The sequence below is a fragment of the Oncorhynchus mykiss genome, chromosome 11, assembly GCF_057628025.1.
Source record: "Oncorhynchus mykiss isolate SJ-2025 chromosome 11, ASM5762802v1, whole genome shotgun sequence".
Lineage (NCBI taxonomy): Eukaryota > Metazoa > Chordata > Actinopteri > Salmoniformes > Salmonidae > Oncorhynchus > Oncorhynchus mykiss.
The window spans coordinates 49,085,338-49,107,500 of NC_143032.1; the positions used below are offsets into that span (position 1 = coordinate 49,085,338).

The 22,163-nt window shown below is 45.6% G+C and overlaps 1 protein-coding gene across 7 annotated transcripts in view; it reads right to left on the reverse strand.

Moving 5' to 3' along the window:
* Positions 1 to 576: 576 nt before the first annotated feature.
* The window catches only part of LOC110535779 (cytosolic carboxypeptidase 1), a 43,848-nt gene continuing 22,261 nt past the window's right edge, over positions 577 to 22,163 (reverse strand). For 2 of the 7 annotated variants that reach the window (XM_090190298.1, XM_090190300.1), the window contains 19 exons: positions 19,288 to 19,381; positions 19,172 to 19,209; positions 18,736 to 18,944; positions 18,283 to 18,460; positions 17,017 to 17,111; positions 16,643 to 16,759; positions 15,436 to 16,112; positions 15,069 to 15,152; positions 14,877 to 14,963; positions 14,568 to 14,716; positions 14,318 to 14,405; positions 13,780 to 13,924; positions 9,237 to 9,387; positions 8,917 to 9,097; positions 7,464 to 7,593; positions 7,081 to 7,212; positions 6,022 to 6,198; positions 4,918 to 5,078; positions 577 to 1,971 (listed from right to left, as the gene is read on the reverse strand). In XM_090190298.1, the coding sequence (XP_090046424.1) occupies positions 1,803 to 1,971; positions 4,918 to 5,078; positions 6,022 to 6,198; positions 7,081 to 7,212; positions 7,464 to 7,593; positions 8,917 to 9,097; positions 9,237 to 9,387; positions 13,780 to 13,924; positions 14,318 to 14,405; positions 14,568 to 14,716; positions 14,877 to 14,963; positions 15,069 to 15,152; positions 15,436 to 16,112; positions 16,643 to 16,759; positions 17,017 to 17,111; positions 18,283 to 18,460; positions 18,736 to 18,944; positions 19,172 to 19,209; positions 19,288 to 19,381 (3,062 nt within the window). In that variant the 3' untranslated portion in view covers positions 577 to 1,802. Of the gene's footprint in view, positions 1,975 to 4,917; positions 5,079 to 6,021; positions 6,199 to 7,080; positions 7,213 to 7,463; positions 7,594 to 8,916; positions 9,098 to 9,236; positions 9,388 to 13,779; positions 13,925 to 14,317; positions 14,406 to 14,567; positions 14,717 to 14,876; positions 14,964 to 15,068; positions 15,171 to 15,435; positions 16,113 to 16,642; positions 16,760 to 17,016; positions 17,112 to 18,282; positions 18,461 to 18,735; positions 18,945 to 19,171; positions 19,210 to 19,287; positions 19,382 to 22,163 lie in introns of all 7 variants that reach the window. The other 5 variants (XM_036935583.2, XM_090190299.1, XM_036935580.2 and 2 more) reach the window with 3 other exon arrangements.

Genomic DNA, 22,163 nt, shown 5'->3' on the forward strand with positions numbered 1-22,163 from the left:
TAGGAAGCAGTGCGGCTTGGTTGGGTTTCGGAGGACGCATGGCTTTCGACCTTCGTCTCTCCCGTGCCCGTAAGGGAGTTGTAGCGATGAGACAAGATAGTAATTACTAACAATTGGATACCACGAAATTGGAGAGAAAAGAGGGTAAAATATATATTTTTTAAGTACTGATGTAAAACATTTAAAAAAAAAAGTACTTATGTAAATGTTATTTCAGTTCTTTATTTTTAATGCATTTGCAAAAATGTCTAAAAACCAGTTTTTGCTTCATCATTATGAGGTATTGTGTGTAGATTATGGGGAAAAAAACGATTTAATCAATTTTAGAATAAGCCTGTAACATAAAATGTGGAACAAGTGAAAGAGTCTGAATACTTTCTGAATGCACTGTATAGTCAGAGGGGCATTATAGTGGAGGACACACACATCACTTGCACTCAGAGGAAACAAACACCTAAAAACACTACAAATTCAAAAACACATTCAACCACACACATCCTTCAAAACCATATCCCCAGACCACAGAAAAACTGAGATTGGCTAAACGGATAATGATACACAGCCAAACGATCCACAGACATTTTCACATTCACGTTTATTTCCCATGATTTCATAGCAAGCTTCAACTTATGTGTGTTACAATCCAATTAAAAAGGTTTCGCCCAGGTTGCTTTTTTACTACTCTCACAAACACCTTGAGCGTTTGGCTGCTCTATGGTAGACTAGCATTTCCATCTAGCAAAAACACACACACACATACTTCCTCATATACATACGTGGGGGGCCACATCTCACAAATAAAATAACTAAATAAATTACAAAAATAACATTAAAATAGCCATGCGCTGACTGTACATACGCAACCGAAATGTAATACCTACATCTAGGAGAAAAAAAACACAAACAAATATCTTATGCTTCTCTCAAAAAGCAGCAACCTTTCTAAAAATGGGAGTATCGTTGCAATGTACGGGCAAACCAACTAAGCTTACAGACAGACTGGAGAAATACATGTACTTCTCAGCACCGCAAAATAGATACACAACATCGGCTTTCTGACCTTTTAGCTGAGGATTGTTCTCTCCTGTACCTCGGGGTTCATGCGTATGTATGTTGATTTGCTACATGTGCAAATGGTTCTACTTGGCTTGCTAACTTCCTGGTTATGCTAATTGTGCGTTACGGTTACTAGTTGGTCATTGGGTAGTACTGCAGTCTTTGTGTAAATACGACCAAGGTGTACATTCCGTTTCAACTTGTGTGTAACGATATAATTACATATAGACACACATTATGTAAATAGAGATTTATAGATTCTCTGTGTGTAACACCTGTGTCGTTTTCATGACAAATGGGGACATTGCACCAAAACCATTGTGTTAACGTATATTATTTGTCTAATGTGTCTATTCGTTGTACAACACTTCTGACCATTCTATCTATATCTGTTTGAGATATGCAAGGCAGATAAGTATGGATGTGATATCCATAATGCACCAAGGCCAGGGGGGGAGGAGTGAGGTCAGAGCAAAATGGGGGATATCTGGGAGGCGGGGGTAGGAGGGGAAGGAAATTAAGGTCTGTTTCATCTAGGAGGCAACAAGAGTTTGTGGCTTGGACTATGCTGTAGAGACAGGAGTTTTTCCTGAACACTTGTCCTGACCAGGGGGAGAAAAAAACTTTGGCTCCTAGCCCTGAGTTTTTTGTAGGTAGGTCACAACATGGTCAGGAGAAATTCCTCGAGCTAGGGTCACAAAAGGGACAGGGTGAAGAGTGGTTAAGTAGTGGTCAGGGAGTTTGAGCTAGGTGAGTGAGTCTCTGTGGTTGTTGGACTCGGAGTCGGAGAGGCGGTTATCGTGGGGGTCTGCGGCGTCGGGGTCGTTGTCGGGTTCATCGCCACTCTCTGCGCTGTAGTCCACCTCCTCCATGAAGGAGTGCTCTTCGTCCTCCAGCACGTACGTACTCGGGCTGCTGCTGGACAACAACACAAACAGTCAGTCCATTATTCTAGGCAGGCTCAATTTAAAAAAAATCTAAGTACTTGAAAGCAACAAGAAAAATAGATTTGAACCTGGGTCTGGACAGAAATGAAATATAAATGATTTCAGAAAGGAATTCAGAAAGATAAAACTAGTGACAGGCAATAAAAAGTATACTAACCCAACAACAAAAATCCCATTAAAACACTAATCGTTTTCTCTTTTTATGCGTCAGTTTAGTGGTTTAATGGTTAAACGTCTGAGGTTTAGTGGTTTTAGTGGTTTTTAATGGTTTTTAATGGTGTGAGGGCTTTGAAAGAGGATCCCATGGAGACAGTGGATGAGGGGGTTCAGATATTGACCCCTGCTCCCCCCCACCCCGCCCCAGAGAGAGGTAAAGTGGATTAGGAGGAGGGTGTGACGGGGTGTAATTGTGTAATGGGCTGGATGGACAGAGTGCTGTCTAGAGAGGAGTGTTAAGATCCCAGAGTGAGAGAGCTTGAGCCATTACAGTCCATTAGAGAAATATTGCAAGGGCCACACTCACTCACTCTGGACTAGCCCCACACACAGCACACAAAGGCCACAGACACACGCAGCATGTGTATGTGCGCGCGCACGCACACACACACACACAATTCCAATCTTCTTCTTATTATGATATCATGGGTCTGATGATTAAATATTAAATGATAAAAAGCATAAAATCATAAAAACTGTTATGATCCTATAGCCAAGCCCCGAGGTCTCTAACCTGGCTGCTTGATGGGTTTCAATAAATAAATACATCAATTATACATGGATAAATCAAGACACGAGGAGAAGACATTTGTTCGAAGGAGCCACATTGACAGGCCATGAGGATGCTAAAGATGATGATAATGAACAATGCAGCTACACTACTGCCCTGAGTGCTGGCCACACTGCAACTGGCAATTCAACTAGTGGATCATGTATGGTTAGAAGGTTGGAGAGTATGAGTGTGTGTGTGTGTGCACGCACGCGTGTGTGTACAAAGGTTATTACAGCTTGTGATTGAATACTATTTTTTATTTCTATTAGTTGTTAGATTTATTTGAAATAGTAAATTGATTTACTATTTTTTTTATTTTGTTTCAGTTTGATAAATACTTCCATTTCATTTTTATATTATTTAGTTTCAGTTTTAGAGTTAGGGATAAATGTAGCCTATGCATGAGAGGCTAGAAGACATGTGTGTTGTATGCATAGTTTGTTTTTTGGGGGATGTCACTCCTTGCCACTGGGGGGCAGTAATACATAAGGCCAGGACCATAGACTTGGGTAGACATGACATCTCTGTATCATGATGGCGTCTGTGAGAGCGTGGGCAGCACCATTGAGGCCATCTCCATCTTGAAAGAGTACATTTTCATCTTCATGAGTACAAATCATTGGTTTATCCATCCCGATGACTCGGCTGTCACGACTCCAACCGGGCCATCAGGCCATGCCAACCCGGGTCATTGGGAGGGATCAGCCAATGAAGTTGAAAGTCCCTCCCAGTTGACTAAGTCAAAATGTCTAAAGTCCTCAATGGTGCTGCAGATGCTAACAAAGTCTTTTGGCCACTAGAGGACTCTATACAACTCCATGGCCAGGACGTAGGTTTGGTTAGGTTTAAATTATACATCTTAACGTAACTTCAAGGATAAGTGCCTAGACTGGTGCAAGAAAATAGGGTAAATAAAAACAGCTGTGACCACAAGGGTCAGGGCAGAGGAAATGTAGTCATTGTTGGAGTGTTTCTGTAAGTTGTTGTTCGTATAAGTTTGTTTTTGGAGTAAAAATAAATAAATAAAAATATATATATAAAAAAAGAAATAACTGCAACGACAGCAAAAAGCATAAGCAAATCTATCAGTTCAATCGATCAATCATTTGTGGTTCATCTTCAAGAAGACTCTGCGTTCCAGAGGAGGTTGTCATTCGGTTTCTCAAGCCTGATGACACGCTGAATATTCTCTCGTCTAACGCTTGGGATGTAGGGGCAGAAAACAGACCCAGTGCCACAGGGCACAGCTTTGGATAAACAGCCATCCTTGCCTGGCAGAACTGGAGAGGTGACTCTGTAAACATGCCCCCCCCCTTTACCTCTTCCAGGTATTTCTGCAGCTCACACAGGCCGCTTAATGCCCTGCCAGGTTGACGCTCCGGCTGCACAGTGACCTCAGACAGAATCTTCACTGCGAGGAACCTATATTTCTGAAGAACTGTGGTCGAGATGCTTGCTGGATTCAACGTGCAGGCATCGTTCGGGGGTCTGTGCTGCTCCACGGCTGTACTGTCCTATTTGCTGAAGTACAAAAGACTGCTTCCCTCATCAGTGGCTCCATTTCTGTTGGCAAAGTGCCAGAGACTTGGGTCCATCAGGCAAGCTGCTGCAGGGGTTGGATGGAAGTTGGCTGCCAGAGGATTCAGTATGCATGCGAAGCGCTCACACAGTGACTTCAGGAGGACCTGTCCCAACTGTTTTGCAACACTAGTTGACTGCAAGTGTGCCTCAAGGTTGAGAGAGCAGAGCACCACATCAGACAGCGACTGGCTGTCAGTTTGACGATGGTCGGTGTGGATTGCGAACGGCTCCAGTAACTTCACAAGCTGCTCTAGCTTGGCCCAGTCACGCCCCGCGCTCGCCCTCGGATTTCATCCCTGTTAGCTAGTGATAACTATTGATAGTGACGCACAAGCTGAGCCTGTTTGAAACATCAGCATCTACGGGAAGCATTTACCCACCAGATTCAAAAGATCGAAAACCCCATTTGATTTTTACCCCAAGAAGAAAAAAACTAAAACGTAATTTATGATGAGTTTTATTTGATATTAGTTTGTTTCGCATTCAAAGATAATGGTTTCAGTATAGATTTCCAATGTCAGTTCCTGTTTACTATAATAACCTCGGTGTGTGCATGTGTCTGACCTGGAGACTTTGCAACGGGTCTCGATCAGGTCACTCTCCACGTCCAGAAGGTGGGCGTGGTTCCGCAGCTCCAGGGGCGAGGTCAGTCTCTTCAGCCTGAGCAGAGCCACACAGAACTGGGCTCCCATCTCCTCCAGCTCCCTGGTGCCTATCTGGAGCCCCTGGACACACACATTATTAACACTTACTGTGCAAACACATTGTATATACACCCATGCGTGTAGACAAGCACACACAATTAACACTACACACGCACAAACACACACAGCAGGTAGCCTAGTGGTTAAAGCGACAAGGTGAAAAATCGGTCAAATGTGCCCTTGAGCAAAGGCACTTAACCCTAATTGATTCAAGGTCACCGTTGATAATGGCTGACCCTGGCCATGACGCCACTCTCCGGGAGAGTTGGGAGATGCAAAAAAACACATTCCCAATTTACACATGCTTGTGATACAGACCTGTGCATGTGTGAAACAGGCCAACTATAAGCACCAACCTAATTATGATCACACACACACTGCTAGTCCCACGGGCAGGCTCTCAAGTCTACAGCGGGCTTCCAGTAAAACGTCTGTAGCAGAAACAGGATTCTGTTGCAGTGTGTTAAGACTCGGAGCAGAACTGAAAAGAGGACACTGGCTTGGCGGGACCATGGGAAATAGAACCTCAACTAAATACGATCCCTGAACATCTGTCCAAACACTTTCCCCCTCCACATGCATAACTTAATCAGCAGGGATGGAAGGAGAGGGACCATGCAAAACAGGCAACCCTAGCCTGCTCCTGGGCTCTGCAGATGTTGACATTGGCAACCCCAGTGCTGAGAGGGGGAGAGGAGCTGACAGAGGTTTCTGCACTCACTGGACACTCATAGACCGAACATTAACTCAGTCATCATGGAGCTCGCACACACACACACTAACAGCTTTGAGTCACTAACAGTATGATTTACAGGACTATGGCTCCCCCTGCTGGTTGTTGGTCCACACACACACACACACACACACACACACACACACCAGGCTGTATCGACACACACACTCTCTAGCACACACACACACACCCACCCCCCTTGCATTTGTCATTGCTGGGATACACCCTCACCTTGTATTTGCCCTGGTCACAGCCACAGAGTGTGCTCTCCATGGTGTAGCTCCGCTGAACTCCGATCTCCCTCCACACCACCACACGGGCCGTGGCCTCCTTGGAGCGCTCCACCACAAAGCTGCAGCTGGCCATGCTGAAGGCCGGCGCCGTCTGGGACAGGATCTTAGGCAGAGTCTGAGGGAGGGAGAAGGGGAGAAGAGTTGGAGTGCAACACCTATAGACAACAGCCAGTGAGGGCTCGTTTGTGTCGGAGAGAGGATACGCTATGGGTGGATAGGAGATTATCTGAAAAAGATTAAACAGCATGATCATTACACAGGTGCACCTTGTGCTGGGGACAATAAAAGGCCACTCTAAAATGTGCAGTTTTGTCACACAACACAATACCACGTCTCAAATTTTGAGGAAACGTACAATTGGCATGTTGACCGCAGGAATGTCCACCAGAGGTGTTTACAGAAAATGTCATGTTAATTTCTCGACCATAAGCCCCCTCCAACGTCGTTTTAGAGAATTGGCAGTACGTCCAACTGTCCTCACGACAGTAGACCACATGTATGGCGTTGTGTGGGCGAGCAGTTTGCTGATATCCACGTTGTGAACAGAGAGCCCCATGATGGCGGTGGGACTATGGTATGGGCAGGATTAAGCTACAGACAGTGAACACAATTGCATTTTATCGATGATAATTTGAATGCACAGAGATACCATGACGAGATCCTGAGGTCCATTGTCGTGCCATTCATCCGACGCCATCACCCACCTCATGTTTCAGCATGATAATGCACAGCAGACAATGGAAATGGTGGTCACACAAGATACTGGCTGGTTTTCTGATCCACGCCCCTACCTTTTCATTTTAAGGTATCTGTGACCAACACATCTGTATTTCCAGTCAGGTGAAATCCATAGATTAGGGCCTAGTGAAGTTATTTCAATTGATTTCCTTACATGAACTTGTAACTCCGTAAAATCAGTTGCGTTTACATTTTTGTTCAGTATATGCGTGAGTGTACTGTATGTGTACTGTATGTGTACTGTATGTGTGTCTCTCACCCTGTAGCCAAGGTCTTCGTGTAGCTCACAGGATGTGGCGCTGATGTTGGTCTGCCATACGGTCTCCTTCAAACTACAACCGTACATGAACACGTTCTTCTTCCGGGAGTGACCGTGGTAGTCACAGAACACCTACACACCAGAGGGAGGTAAGGGAGAGGACTCAAGTCACCAACAGTGAAGTGGACGACTGAATTTATGAAGACAGTCAAACTTCGTCAGTCTGGCTCTACCGCCACGACCGTTAGGGAAAGTGACAAGGTTAAGGTTATGGCTAAGGGTGAGCATGACCGAGTTAGCCACGTGCGACCAGCGGCTGTAAGGGTATCGTGGGCTACAGCACGCATATGGCGGTTATGGTACGTAAGCGTGGTTGGGCTCACCAGTGGCGCCCTCTGGATGGCGGCGAGGTACTGCAGCAGGCTCTTGGTGTGGTAAATGGTAGGATGCAGCTCAGGGCTGGGGCTCTGCCACTGTCGGTTCAGATCCTCCCCACTCAGAGAGCAGCGATGACTGGAGGGAGAAACAGAGATGTTGTTATACACAGGGCCTTCAGAAAGGATTCACACCCTTTGACTTTTTCCACATTTTTGTTGTTACAGCATGAATTTAAAATTGATTTAATTTAGATTTCTTGTCACTGGGCTACACACAATACCCCATATTGTCAATGTTAATTACAAATGAAAAGCTGACATTTTTTAAGTATTCAACCGCTTTATCATGGCAAGCCTAAATAAGTTTGGGAGTAGAAAATGTGCAAGTCACGTAATAAGTTGCATGGACTCATGCTGTGCGCAATAATAGTGTTAAACATAAATTTTTAGTGACTACCTCATCTCTGTACCCCACACATACAATTATCTGTAAGGTCCTTCGGTCGAGCAGTGAATTTCAAACACAGATTCAACCACAAAAGACCAGGGAGGTTTTCCAATACCTCACAAAGAAATGCATCTATTGGTAAATAAGAACAAGAACAAAAACAAAAAGATGACATTAAGTATCCCTTTGAGCATGGTGAAGTTACTTATTACACTTTGGATGGTGTATCAATGCACCCAGTCACTACAAAGATACAGACGTCCTTCCTAACTCAGTTGCTGGAGAGGAAGGAGAGCGCTCAGGGATTTTACCACGAGGCCAATGGTGACTAAGACAGTAACAGAGTTTGATGACTGTGATAGGAGAAAACTGAATTCACCTTCAGCAGGAATAATAACCTAAAACACAATGCCAAATCTAAACTGGAGTTGCTTACTCAGAAGACAGTGAATGTTCCTGAGTGGGCGAGTTACAGTTTTGACTTAAATCTGCTTGAAAATCTATGGCAAGACCTGAAAATGGTTAACTAGCAATGATCAACAACCAATTTAACAGAGCGTGAAGAATTTAGAAAATAATAAATGGGCAAACGTTGCACAATCCAGATTTGGAGAGCTCGTAGAGACTTACCCAGAAAGACTCACAGATGTAATCTCTGCCAAAGGTGATTCTAAAATGTCTCAAGGGGTTGAATACGTATCTAATCAAGATATATTAGTGTTCTATTTTTCTTCTTTTTTACTCTCACAAATATTCACATTTTTCTTCCACTTTGACATAAGATTATTTTGTGTAGATCGTCGACCAAAAATGACAATTCAATCAATTTTAACCCCACTTTGTAACAACAAAACTTGGAAAAGGTCAAGAGGTGTGAATACTTTCTGAAGGCACTGTAGTATTCAGTTTGTGTGTGTCCATGCCAAGTATGTGCACACGTTCATACGCACATTCTAGTTGTGTGTGTGTGTGTGTGTGTGTGTGTGTGTGTGTGTGTGTGTGTACACTTACTTTCCGTTGACCACTCCGTCAGGGTTGAGCATGGGGACTATCTTGAAGATGTAGGCCTCCCTGAGACTGTGTGCCAGGGGGCTGCTACCCATCAGGAACTCCAGGGTGCCCTTCATCACCCAGCTGGCGTTGGTCTCCCCTGGGTGCACTCGCGATGACAGGAACACCAGAGGACGGTTCCCTGGACACACACAAATCACATAAAAATACACTCAGCAACACCCCCAAAAGAAGGATGAGACAGTAATGTGACAGAGAGACAGTGATATATTTAAGTCATTCTAGGTCAGTCCCCACCACAGTAGTCAGTCAGTACTCACTGAACTGGCAGATCTGGTCGTTGCTGGTGGACTCGGGCATGGCGGTGATGGTGAGGAGGGGGCAGCTATTACCACCAAGAGTCTCACAAAGGATGTCCTGGCGCATGTAGATCTGAGGGGTCCGCAGCGCCTCCAGCTTCTGAAGGTGCATCTGGGCAGGAACACAGCTAATAAGGAGGCTTTACACAACAGTGGACCTACGTTGGGCTAGTAGAGTAGTACGGTGCCTTGCAAAAGCATTCACCCCCGTGGCGGTTTTTACTATTTTGTTGCATTACAACCTGTAATTTAAATGGATTTTTATGTGGATTTCATGTAATGGACATGCACAAAATAGTCAAAATTGGTGAAGTGAAATTAAAAAAATAACTGAGAAGTGGTGCGTGCATATGTATTCACCCCTTTTGCAATGAAGCCCCTAAATAAGATCTGGTGCAACCAATTACCTTCAGAAGTCACATAATTAGTTAAATAAAGTCCACCTGTGTGCAATCTAAGTGTCACATGATCTCAGTATATCTATATATACATACACACACACACACACACACACACACACCACACACACACGTGGCTAAAAGTTGAGAATGACACAAATATTAATTTTCACAAAGTCTGCTGCCTCAGTTTGTATGATGGCAATTTGCATATACTCCAGAATGTTATGAAGAGTGATCAGATGAATTGCAAAGTCCCTCTTTGCCATGCAAATGAACTGAATCCCCCAAAAAACATTTCCACTGCATTTCAGCTCTGCCACAAAAGGACCAGCTGACATGATGTCAGTGAATCTCTCTTTAACACAGGTGTGAGTATTGACGAGGACAAGGTTGGAGATCACTCTGTCATGCTGATTGAGTTCGAATAACAGACTGGAAGCTTCAAAAGGAGGGTGGTGCTTGGAATCATTGTTCTTCCTCTGTCAACCATGGTTACCAGCAAGGAAACATGTGCCGTCATCATTGCTTTGCACAAAAAGGCATTCACAGGCAAGGATATTGCTGCCAGTAAGATTGCACCAAAATCAACCATTTATCGGACCATCAAGAACTTCAAGGAGAGTGGTTCAATTGTTGTGAAGGCTTCAGAGCGTCCAAGAAAGTCCAGCAAGCGCCAGGACCGTCTCCTAAAGTTGATTCAGCAGCGGGATCGGGGCACCACCAGTTCAGAGCTTGCTCAGGAATGGCAGCAGGCAGGTGTGAGTGCATCTGCACACACAGTGAGGCGAAGACTTCTGGAGGATGGCCTGGTGTCAAGAAGGGCAGCAAAGAAGCCACTTCTCTCCAGGAAAAACATCAGGGACAGACTGAAATTCTGTAAAAGGTACAGGGATTGGACTGCTGAGGACTGGGGTAAAGTCATTTTCTCTGATGAATCTCCTTTCCGAATTGTTTGAGGCATCCAGAAAAAAGCTTGTCCGGAGAAGACAAGGTGAGCACTACCATCAGTCCTGTGTCATGCCAACAGTAAAGCATCCTGACACCATTCATGTGTGGGGTTGCTTCTCAGACAAGGGAGTGGGCTCACTCACAATTTTGCCTAAGAACACAGCCATGAATAAGAAATGGTGCCAACACATCCTCTGAGAGCAACTTCTCCCAACCACCCAGGAACAGTTTGGTGACAAACAGTGCCTTTTCCAGCATGATGGAGCACCTTGCCATAAGGCAAAAGTGATAACTAAGTGGCTTGGGGAACAAAACATCAATATTTTGGGTCCATGGCCAGGAAACTCCTCAGACCTTAATCCCATTGAGAACTTGAGGTCAATCCTCAAGAGGCAGGTGGACAAACAAAAACCCACAAATTCTGACAAACTCCAAGCATTGATTATGCAAGCATGGGCTGCCATCAGTCAGGATGTGGCCCAGAAGTTAATTGACAGCATGCCAGGGAGGATTGCAGAGGTCTTGAAAAAGAAGGGTCAACACTGCAAATACCGCAAATATTGACTTTTGGCATCAACTTCGTGTAATTGTCAATAAAAGCATTTAACACTTATGAAATGCTTGTAATTATACTTCAGTATACTTCAGTATTCCAAAGTAACATCTGACAAACATATCTAAACGCAATGAAGCAGCAAACTTTGTGGAAATTCTCTAATCTTTTGGCCACGACTGTACACACCTGTTCTGAAAGAGCCCAGAGTCTGCAACACCACTAAGCAAGAGGCACCACCAAGCAAGCAGCACCATGAAGACCAAGGAGCTCTCCAAACAGGTCAGGGACAAAGTTGTGGAGAAGTACAGATCAGGGTTGGGTTATAAAAAAATATCAGAAACTTTTTACATCCCATTGGAGTATGTGTCCATAGGACCACTTTAAGCCGTACACTCCACAGAGCTGGGCTTTACGGAAGAGTGGCCAGAAAAAGCCATTGCTTAAAGAAAAAATAAGCAAACATTGCCAAAAGGCATGTGGGAGACTCCCCAAACATATGGAAGAAAATGTAGCTTTTTGGCCATCAAGGAAAACGCTATGTCTGGTGCAAATCCAACACCTCTCATCACCCCGAGAACGCCATCCCGAGAACACTCAATACCCCGAGAACACCATTTTTAATTGACAGGGACTGGGAAACTGGTCAGAATTGAAGGATTAATGGATGGCGCTAAATACAGGGACATTTTTAAGGGAAACCTGTTTCAGTCTTCCAGAGATTTGAGACTGGGATGGAGGTTCACCTTCCAGCAGGGCAATGACCCTAAGCATACTGCTAAAACAACGCTTGAGTGGTTTAAGGGGAAACATTTAAATGTCTTGGAATGGCCTAGTCAAAACCCAGACCTCAATACAATTGAGAATGTGTGGTATGACTTAAATATTGCTGCACACCAGCGGAACCCATCCAACTTGATGGAGCAGTTTTGCCTTGAAGAATTGTCAAAAATCCCAGTGGCTAGATGTGCCAAGCTTATAGAGACATACCCCAAGAGACTTGCAGCTGTAATTGCTGCAAAAGGTGGCTCTACAAAGTATTGACTTTGGGGAGGGGGGGTGAATAGTTATGCACTCTCAAGTTCTGTTTTTATTTCTTGTTTGTTTCACAAAAAAACAAACATTTTGCATCTTCAAAGTGGTAGGCAGGTTGTGTAAATCTAAATGTACAAACCTCCCAACAATCAATTTTAATTTCAGGTTGTAAGGCACCAAATAGAGAAAATGCCAATTCGCAAGCCACTGCACCGCAACTAATTAACATGTTCAATCTCCAAAACTGTGAAACAGTTTCTCCAGAGTTTAGTTATCTTTTATACCTGTAGAGTAGGTGTAGAAATATATTACCTTTAGAGTAGAGTAGGTATAGGGCTAGTGATATACACTCATCAGCCAGTTTATTAGGTACACCCATCTAGTACCGGGTCGGACCCCCCTTTGCCTCCTGAACAGCCTGAATTTATAAGGGCATGGTTTCTACAAGTTGGAAACGTTACACATGGATGTTGGTCCATGCTAACGCGATAGCATCACGCAGTTGCTGCAGATTGGTGGTACACCAGGAAGAATGGATCCATGGACTCATGCTGTTTATGTCAAATCTTGACTCTGCCATCAGCATGACGCAACAGGAACCGGGATTTGTCGGACCAGGCAATGTTTTTCCACTCCTCAATTGTCCGGTGATTGTGTGCTCACTGGAGCCGCTACTTCTTGTTTTGAGCTGATAGGAGTGGAACCCGGTGTGGTCGTCTGCTGCAATAGCCCATCCATGACAAGGATTGACGACTTGCGCGTGTTTGTGGCCCGCCTGTTAGCTTGCACGATTCCTGCCATTCTCCTTCGACCTCTCATCAACGAGCTGTTTTTGCCCACAGGCCTGGATGTTTTTTGTTTCTTGCACCATTCCCGGTAATACCTAGAACCGGCGTGCCTGGCATAGACAATCATACCACGCTCAAAGTCGCTTAGGTCACTCGTTTTGCCCATTCTAACGTTCAATCGAACAGTAACTGAATGCATCAATGCCTGTCTGCCTGCTTTATATAGCAAGCTACGGCCACTGAGTATAACAAACATTAGGAACATCTTCCTAATATTGAGTTGCACCCCCCCCCCCTTTTGCCCTCAGAACAGGCATGGACTCTACAAGGTGTTGAAAGAATTCCACAGGGATGCTGGCCCATGTTGACTCCAATGCTTCCCACAATTGTGTCAAGTTGACTAGATGTCCTTTAGGTGCCGGACCATTCTTGATACACACAGGAAACTGTTGAGCGTGAAAAATCCAGCAGCATTGCAGTTCTTGACACAAACCGGTGCGCCTGGCACCTACTACCATACCCCCGTTCAAAGGCACTTAAATATTTTGTCTTGCCTATTCACCCTCTGAATGGCACACATACACAATCAATGTCTCAATTGTCTCAAGGCTTAAAAGTCCTTCTTTAACCCGTCTTCTCCCCTTCATCGATAGTAATTTAAATGGATTCAACAAATGACGTCAATAAGAGATCATAGCTTTTACCTGGATTCACCTGGTCAGTCTATGTCATGGAAATAGCAGGTGTCCTTAATGTTTTGTACACTCAGTGTATAGTACCTTCAGAGTAGAGTAGGTGTAGGGGTAATGGTAAGCGAAGTAGCAGACGTCGTCCTTGTGGTTGAAGGTCATGCTGAACGTCATTGTGTAGTAGGACTTCCCCTTCTGACCGCCTGCCGCTATCGAGCTCCTGGAGAAGTGGTTTCTGGGTAAAAGGAGGTTGAAAATCTCACAAATGCTAGAGAGAATGACAAACAGAAACCAGCGAACAAAGTTTACACTCATGACACCAGGACCTACCAAAGTGACCAACAAGTAAGCTATTTGATGGCCCTGTTCAAATACCTTCCTTCCTTCCTTCCTCGATTGCATGGGGTAAACACAGATTGGGAAGTTATTGGATAAGAGAAAGCAAGGTTACCTTCCCTATTACAACCAATTTAGATCGGTAGTTACTTCAAGGAACAGGCCCAGACGGAAGGATGCATTTTAGAAGTTTTGGAACGGGGCTCGTTTCTCGTGACAGGTGCACTACTTGTCTGGTGGGCTGTGTCATACCGACTCTGCTCTAGGGGTAAAGTAGGACAATCACACCTACTTGTAGTAACAGATGTCCGTTCCGGTGCGAACCCAACGGGGCCTGCCACTTATGGCCTCCTGAACAGAGTACATCAGCACCTGCATACCTGCAAAACAGTACATGCAGTCAATTTACTAAAGAGAGGTTAATTATATACACACACCACATACTGAATTAGCACTTCTATCTAATTAGCATTTCTAGCTTTGCCACACATCAAAGGCAAAATAATGCAACAAAAAAATTACCAAGGCAGTCAGTCGCTCACCGTAGTTGAACTGGCTGTTGGACTTTTCACAGTTGATGATGTTGAAGCGATAGGGGGCTCCCACGCGCATGCCGCTCACCTCAAAGTAGAACCACTGGTGGTAGTGGTTACTGTTGATGTCGGAGTTTAGAACCAAGTCGTACTCAAACCTGGAACACACACAGATCACATCAGCTCAACCTTTAGGCAAACCAAAACGGGCCACACACGTGGGCACGGGAGACAAAGTTGAATTTAACAAATACTTGAAAAAATGCATTTATTTTGATATTGTTCCCAGTTTACGTAACAATGGGACACAATACTCACTTTCTGGCTTGAATAGCCTTCCTCAGGTTGCCAGACTCAAACTGAGAGTTGAACTTCAGAGATTCACCGTCATCAATCACCGGGCAACTGAAACAACAGACACCCACACACCGTGAGACCAACAGACACCCACACCGTGAGACACACAGACACCCACACCAAGTTTCCTGGACTGAAGATGATGACGCTCACCTCTGTATGTCCAAGTCGTAGACCACTTTATCAAGGATGTCATTGGGGTGGATCAGCCTCTCAATGTCCTGGAAGATCTTAGTCCTGTAGGGGGGCAGAGGACTGAGTGACATCATCATCACACAGCGGCAGCAGGGGAGAGCACTAACAGAACACACCAACCCTTCACTTTGACTCCACACTACTTTGAGCCACCCGACTACCGGAAATAAGTCATTTTCAGTGGAAATAGGTGGCACAAGGAGACATTGAGTGATTTGACTGATTCTAGCTACTGGTCCAGTTCTCTTAATCTCAAACAAGGGGGAGAGGGAGTGCAAAAGAGACACACTGCTGTCGTACCTAGATCAGCGTCTAGGGGTCTCACCTCTGCACGCCATAGACCCTCTCCAGGATGTGTTCTCGGAAGGTGGGCGCAACGTGGCCAAAGTAGTCTGGGTAGGCCACCTCTGAGTACTGTGGCACAGAGCGTGTGCTCTTCACCATCTCGACGTACAGGTCAGGGTCGTGGAGCGGCAGGAGCAACGCTGTGTCCGGCACCTCCAGCACCGCCCCCTCGCCTCCCTCCTCCTCTGCCCACTCCTCTGCTAACGTCTCTTCTGCCCCGCCCCCTTGCCGGGCAGCCACACCCCCAGCCAGCAGGGGAGGTTGCCTATAGTGCCTGTTGACCCCTCCTCCTCCACCCCCTGCCCCGCCTTGAGGCCCAGTCCCCTCCAGGGCCACCCGCTCCATCCCCTGTACAAGCTCCTGCTCTAGCCCTGGCTGTGGTCGGACTTGGCTGTGGTCACAGCAGCCATCGTGATCCTTGGTGATATTGATGGTGTCCAGGGTATGGACTGGGGCCGGGGTGGGGGCTGGGGCCAGAGGAGATGCTTCAGGGTGGGGTTGTTCACCTTTGGCCAGGTGGCACTCCTCCTGGAGGGGGGCGGCAGTTGGGTATTTCGGGGGCAAGGCCTGGGCGGTGGGAACGATGATGGGGCGTTGAGACTTTGGAGCTGCCGGGGTGGCTGTCACACCGCTCTTTGGGTTATCAAAGTTAAATCTCTGCAGACACACAAAGGAGATTTAACTTTAGGACGACAGGCAGCTTTCTGATCACTTAGCATTGTGGTCCCCTCGTGAAAAACACACATCTGTATGTTTTACAGTGTTTCCTCTAGGGTTTTTTCAGCAGCGGTGGCAAAGCTAGCATGGGGGGGCGTAGTAGTGGGCTTGGCCAATGGTGAAAATTTTTGAGAAAATCGTCTTGGCCGCAGACAATATTCTGCTGTTTTAAAGATAATTTCCTGCAATTCTACACTTTTTGACATGGCTTATGCCTGAGTGACTCAAACAAACTATTATTTTACAAAGTAGAAAATAGTAAAAAAGAAATAAAAAACCTGGAATGAGTAGGTGTGTCCAAACTTTTGACTGGTACTGTATATATATATATTTTAAATAATATATTTTGGATTGGCGGCAATGAATATAGGGGAATCACTGGTTTTAAAATGGAATGTTACAATATTGATCTGATTTTTTGATGTTGAAGACTCAACTAAAGACACAAAAGGGTGTCTGTCCTGCATTACCTGGAAATCCTCAGAGAGCTCCAGAAAGAATCTCTCATAGATCTTCAGCTCCTCAAACGGCCTGCTATTGGTCTCTTTGGGTCGCAGTTTATTGATGTCCGTTTCTATGTCGTCATTCTGCAAGGGGAGAACACGTCATCAGACCCCTAAATAAGCAGGAGCTGGATCCCAGTGGGGGAAAAAAGTGTATCCAAATGTTTTCACTCTAACTTCAGAGAGAATGTGGACAGGGAGCAACAGTGGTGGTGGTCAGTAGTGGTTGCGGTCACACTGTTGGTCTGGTCACTGCAGTGTCACCTGTCCTGTGGTCATTTTGCGGTCAGTCAAACAAGGTGTGGTTTAAATGAAAAAGGCTGCGTTCATGGTTCCTGTACCCTGGCGTGGTGGTCCTTATCCTCCTCCTCGTTCTCTGTGTCGTTCTCGGTCTCAACGTCATCGTTATCGTCGCTCTCGTCCACCACGTCATCCACTGGCAACCACACACGGGGACAAAGGCAAGATTGGGCTCAATTCCAGTTCTTTTCAGTATTCAGTAAATCTGGGATTCAATGAATCCAGGAAGTAAACTGACATTCTTCTCAGAGAAGCATTGAGGACAATTGAAATTGGAATTATAATTTCAGTTTACAAGATCAAGGCGTAACCGGACTGGTTACAGGGTCAAGGGAGAGTTTCCAAAAAATATAAACAATTTTATTTTTATTTTTAACACTAAAATAATCTTAAATCCAATGTTAAATGATCCCAATGCTAAATATGATCTGATTTTAGCAAAACTCAGCCAAGATTGGTTGGTTGGATTGTGCACTAGATGAGAGGAGAGGTGATTGCAGTGTCGTTCCATATCATTTCAGCAAGCCTTGCCCCCCTCCCCACCATCTCAGATTGTTCTGAAATGGTTTCCACAGCAACATATAAGATAAACATTCCTGCAACATTATTTTGTTGAAATATAATTTGATCTCTGAGAAACTAAGCTAATTGACTGCACCCAAATTAGCCCTTTGAATTTACAGGATTCAATAAATATAGTAACCTATAAAACTATCTGGACCAAACTTCCTCCGACCAATGAGAAAAACATGAGGAACCCCCCCCCCCCCCAAATGTCAAAAGTCACCCGTGGATCCTTCACACACCACTCCCACCACAAAGGCCAGTATACAGTGTGACAAAATCCTCTTTCTTGTGCTTTTTGAGATGGAACGACCCTGCAGGCAACTGTGAGAATAAGCAGACAGAAATGAGATGAGGAGAGAGATAGAGAGAGAGAGAGAGAGAGAGAGAACATCTGGCATCTTGATTGGGCAGCTGGACACATGGCTTAAAGAGTGAGGTGACATCAATGAAGAGTAAGAGTGAAAGTTCTTGAGTTAAGAGTTCCTTAATGTTAGAGGAGACTGTATTCTACTGTGTTAGTAGTGTGATACTAGACTGAGGAGTGTGACTCCGTAGCGATTAGGCTACTACTTATTGTGACAAGTCTTACCCTATGGGGGCTTTGGTGTAGAACTGGTATATGGGTCTTCCTGAAAGGGACATCTGTGGTGGAGCGTGTGAGTAAACTGTGTGCAATGACCATTGGGGTGATCTAAGTGGCTCCGCAAGCATTGTGAGTATAGTATGCATGTGAGCCTCACCCCCCAGGGGCTGGTTGTAGAGCTGAGCGACGGGCCCTCCTGCCGGAATGTGAGGCAGCTGGTGGTGGAAGACACTCTTGATGGTGGGCAGAGGGAGGCGGTTCTTGGGGAAGCACTTCCTCATGATAAGGCTGGAGGTGTTGATCAGAGGGTCCAGAGTCCTCACTGGAAGGCACTCCTAACAACACATCACCATCATTACTACTGATCGTCATCCACACCGTCATCAGATTCATCATTTACCATCCGTGTTGGTGTAATGTAAAAGGTGAGACTCGAGGTGAGGGTGTTGTGAGGAGAGAGTTGGGATTAAGGCTAGGTGCATAGACAGAGGGGGGTGGCGAGAAGGGTCTCGAACCCCCGTCGCCAGGAGTATGTGGTCCAGAGTCGCGAACTTAGACTGCTACAACAGACTCCGGCACTACTTTTTGGGAGTTTTGTCACCGTACTCACAGTAGAGGTGTTGTAGAGGATCCTCATCCCGTCTGCGTCGATGAAGGCCTTGCGGCCCAGCTTGATGTTGGTGATGTTCTTCAGGCAGCCCAGGACGCCCTTGCGGATCAACATGTGGCGGTGGCGCGTGTCGTTGCGGTGCCAGTCCTGGTAGATGTACAGCAGGACGGGCACATGGGCCCGGTCCACCGCCCGCCGGGCATTCGTCTCTGAGGGAGGGAGGGTTGGATGGACGGAGAGGAGGGAGAAAGAGGGATTGGGAGGGTGATGGAGAGAGGAAGGGAAGGATAAAGGGGTGGATAGAGTGAGAGAGCGAGCGGGGGAGGGAGGGAAGGACACACTGGTTGGTAATTGGCACAGACAATAGCACTGTTACTGAAAAACCATGACATTGTCCTTAGACACTGCAGAGAGAAGGCGAAAAAAAAGTACTTACTGGATTTGAGCAAAGCCCCCAGTGTGTCCAGGGATACTCTGTTAAGTAAAAGACATCCAGAGAAAGGGGTCAAAAACAGCCAACCCCCACACACACACACGCACACATACACTTACTTCAGCAGACTGGTGTTCTTTTTGCTGTAGGGTCCGATGATTTTGAACATGAGCTCCAGCACTCCATTCTTCCCCAGGGACACAGCATTCACAGCTGAAGACAAACAAACTGAACCTCAGTGCCCTCCACAATAACACCATATAGGAGTTGGCTACAGTAGGTTAGTAACTGTCAGTCAGATTTATGGTTCCTATGGCAACAATAAGCAGTGCCCCCCCTTTGGATTTAGAGATTGTTGCGTTTATGAACACCTATAACTGACATTTCCTGCAATCTAGTGCCTAAGATTGCCTTATATATATATATATATATATATATATATATAAACCTAAATTAGGAACACCATCCAATTTTTGAGTTGCTCATTCACCCTCTGGAATGGTGCACATACACAATCAATGTCTCAATTGTCTCAAGGCATAAAAATCCTTCTTTAACCGGTCTCCTCCCCTTCATCTACACTTCTCTTAATGTTTTGTAAACTCTGTGTGTATATATAGTGGTGCAGCCAGTCCACAAGGCAGCACAGCGCCTCTCTTACATTCTTTCTGGAGAACCCTGCCTATGACAACAGTACATTAGGTTAATAACTGTCTGTCAAATGTATGGTTCTGATCAGGGGTCTCCCCCTTTTAAAAAGGTTGTGCTGCTGAGTACAGCCGGGGGGGTAGAGACCCCCTTTGGTATTTTTTGTGTGTTTTTTGAACACCTGTAACTTCCATTTCCTACAATCTAGAGCAAAACATTTCATATATACATACACTGCTCAAAAAAATAAAGGGAACACTAAAATAACACATCCTAGATCTGAATGAATGAAATATTCTTATTAAATGTTTTTTTCTTTACATAGTTGAATGTGCTGACAACAAAATCACACAAAAATTTGATTTCCATTGATAATTTATCAACCCATGGAGGTCTGGATTTGGAGTCACACTCAAAATTAAAGTGGAAAACCACACTACAGGCTGATCCAACTTTGATGTAATGTCCTTAAAACAAGTCAAAATGAGGCTCAGTAGTGTGTGTGGCCTCCACGAGCCTGTATGACCTCCCTACAACGCCTGGGCATGCTCCTGATGAGGTGGCAGATGGTCTCCTGAGGGATCTCCTCCCAGACCTGGACTAAAGCATCCACCAACTCCTGGACAGTCTGTGGTGCAATGGAGCGAGACATGATGTCCCAGATGTGCTCAATTGGATTCAGGTCTGGAGAACGGGCGGGCCAGTCCATAGCATCAATGCCTTCCTCTTGCAGGAACTGCTGACACACTCCAGCCACATGAGGTCTAGCATTGTCTTGCATTAGGAGGAACCCAGGGCCAACCGCTGGGTTCCTGGCGAGCACATGGAGGGCTGTGCGGCCCCCCAAAGAAATGCCACCCCACACCATGACTGACCCACCGCCAAACCGGTCATGCTGGAGGATGTTGCAGGCAGCAGAACGTTCTCCACAGCGTCTCCAGACTCTGTCACGTCTGTCACATGTGCTCAGTGTGAACCTGCTTTCATCTGTGAAGAGCACAGGGCGCCAGTGGCGAATTTGCCAATCTTGGTGTTCTCTGGCAAATGCCAAACGTCCTGCACGGTGTTGGGCTGTAAGCACAACCCCCACCTGTGGACGTAGGGCCCTCATACCACCCTCATGGAGTCTGTTTCTGACCGTTTCAGCAGACACATGCACATTTGTGGCCTGCTGGAGGTCATTTTGCAGGGCTCTGGCAGTGCTCCTCCTGCTCCTCCTTGCACAAAGGCGGAGATAGCGGTCCTGCTGCTGGGTTGTTGCCCTCCTACGGTCTCCTCCACGTCTCCTGATGTACTGGCCTGTCTCCTGGTAGCGCCTCCATGCTCTGGACACTACGCTGACAGACACAGCAAACCTTCTTGCCACAGCTCGCATTGATGTGGCATCCTGGATGAGCTGCACTACCTGAGCCACTTGTGTGGGTTGTAGACTCTGTCTCATGCTACCACTAGAGTGAAAGCACCGCCAGCATTCAAAAGTGACCAAAACATCAGCCAGGAAGCATAGGAACTGAGAAGTGGTCTGTGGTTACCACCTGCAGAACCACTCCTTTATTGGGGGTGTCTTGCTAATTGCCTATAATTTCCACCTGTTGTCTATTCCATTTGCACAACAGCATGTGAAATTTATTGTCAATCAGTGTTGCTTCCTAAGTGGACAGTTTGATTTCACAGAAGTGTGATTGACTTGGAGTTACATTGTGTTGTTTAAGTGCAAAAAAGGGCAAAAAGTATTTAGTCAGCCACAAATTGTGCAAGTTCTCCCACTTAAAAAAATGAGAGAGGCCTGTAATTTTCATCATAGGTACACTTCAACTATGACAGACAAAATGAGAAAAAAATCCAGAAAATCACATTGTAGGATTTTTAATGAATTTATTTGCAAATTATGGTGGAAAATAAGTATTTGGTCAATAACAAATGTTTCTCAATACTTTGTTATATACCCTTTGTTGGCAATGACAGAGGTCAAATGTTTTCTGTAAGTCTTCACAAGGTTTTCACACACTGTTGCTGGTATTTTGACCCATTCCTCCATGTAGATCTCCTCTAGAGCAGTGATGTTTTGGGGCTGTTGCTGGGCAACACGGATTTTCAACTCCCTCCAAAGATTTTCTATGGGGTTGAGATCTGGAGACTGGCTAGGCCACTCCAGGACCTTGAAATGCATCTTACGAAGCCACTCCTTCGTTGCCCGGGCAGTGTGTTTGGGATCATTGTCATGCTGAAAGACCCAGACACGTTTCATCTTCAATGCCCTTGCTGATGGAAGGAGGTTTTCACTCAAAATCTCACGATACATGGCCCCATTCATTCTTTCCTTTACACGGATGGTCCCTTTGCGGAA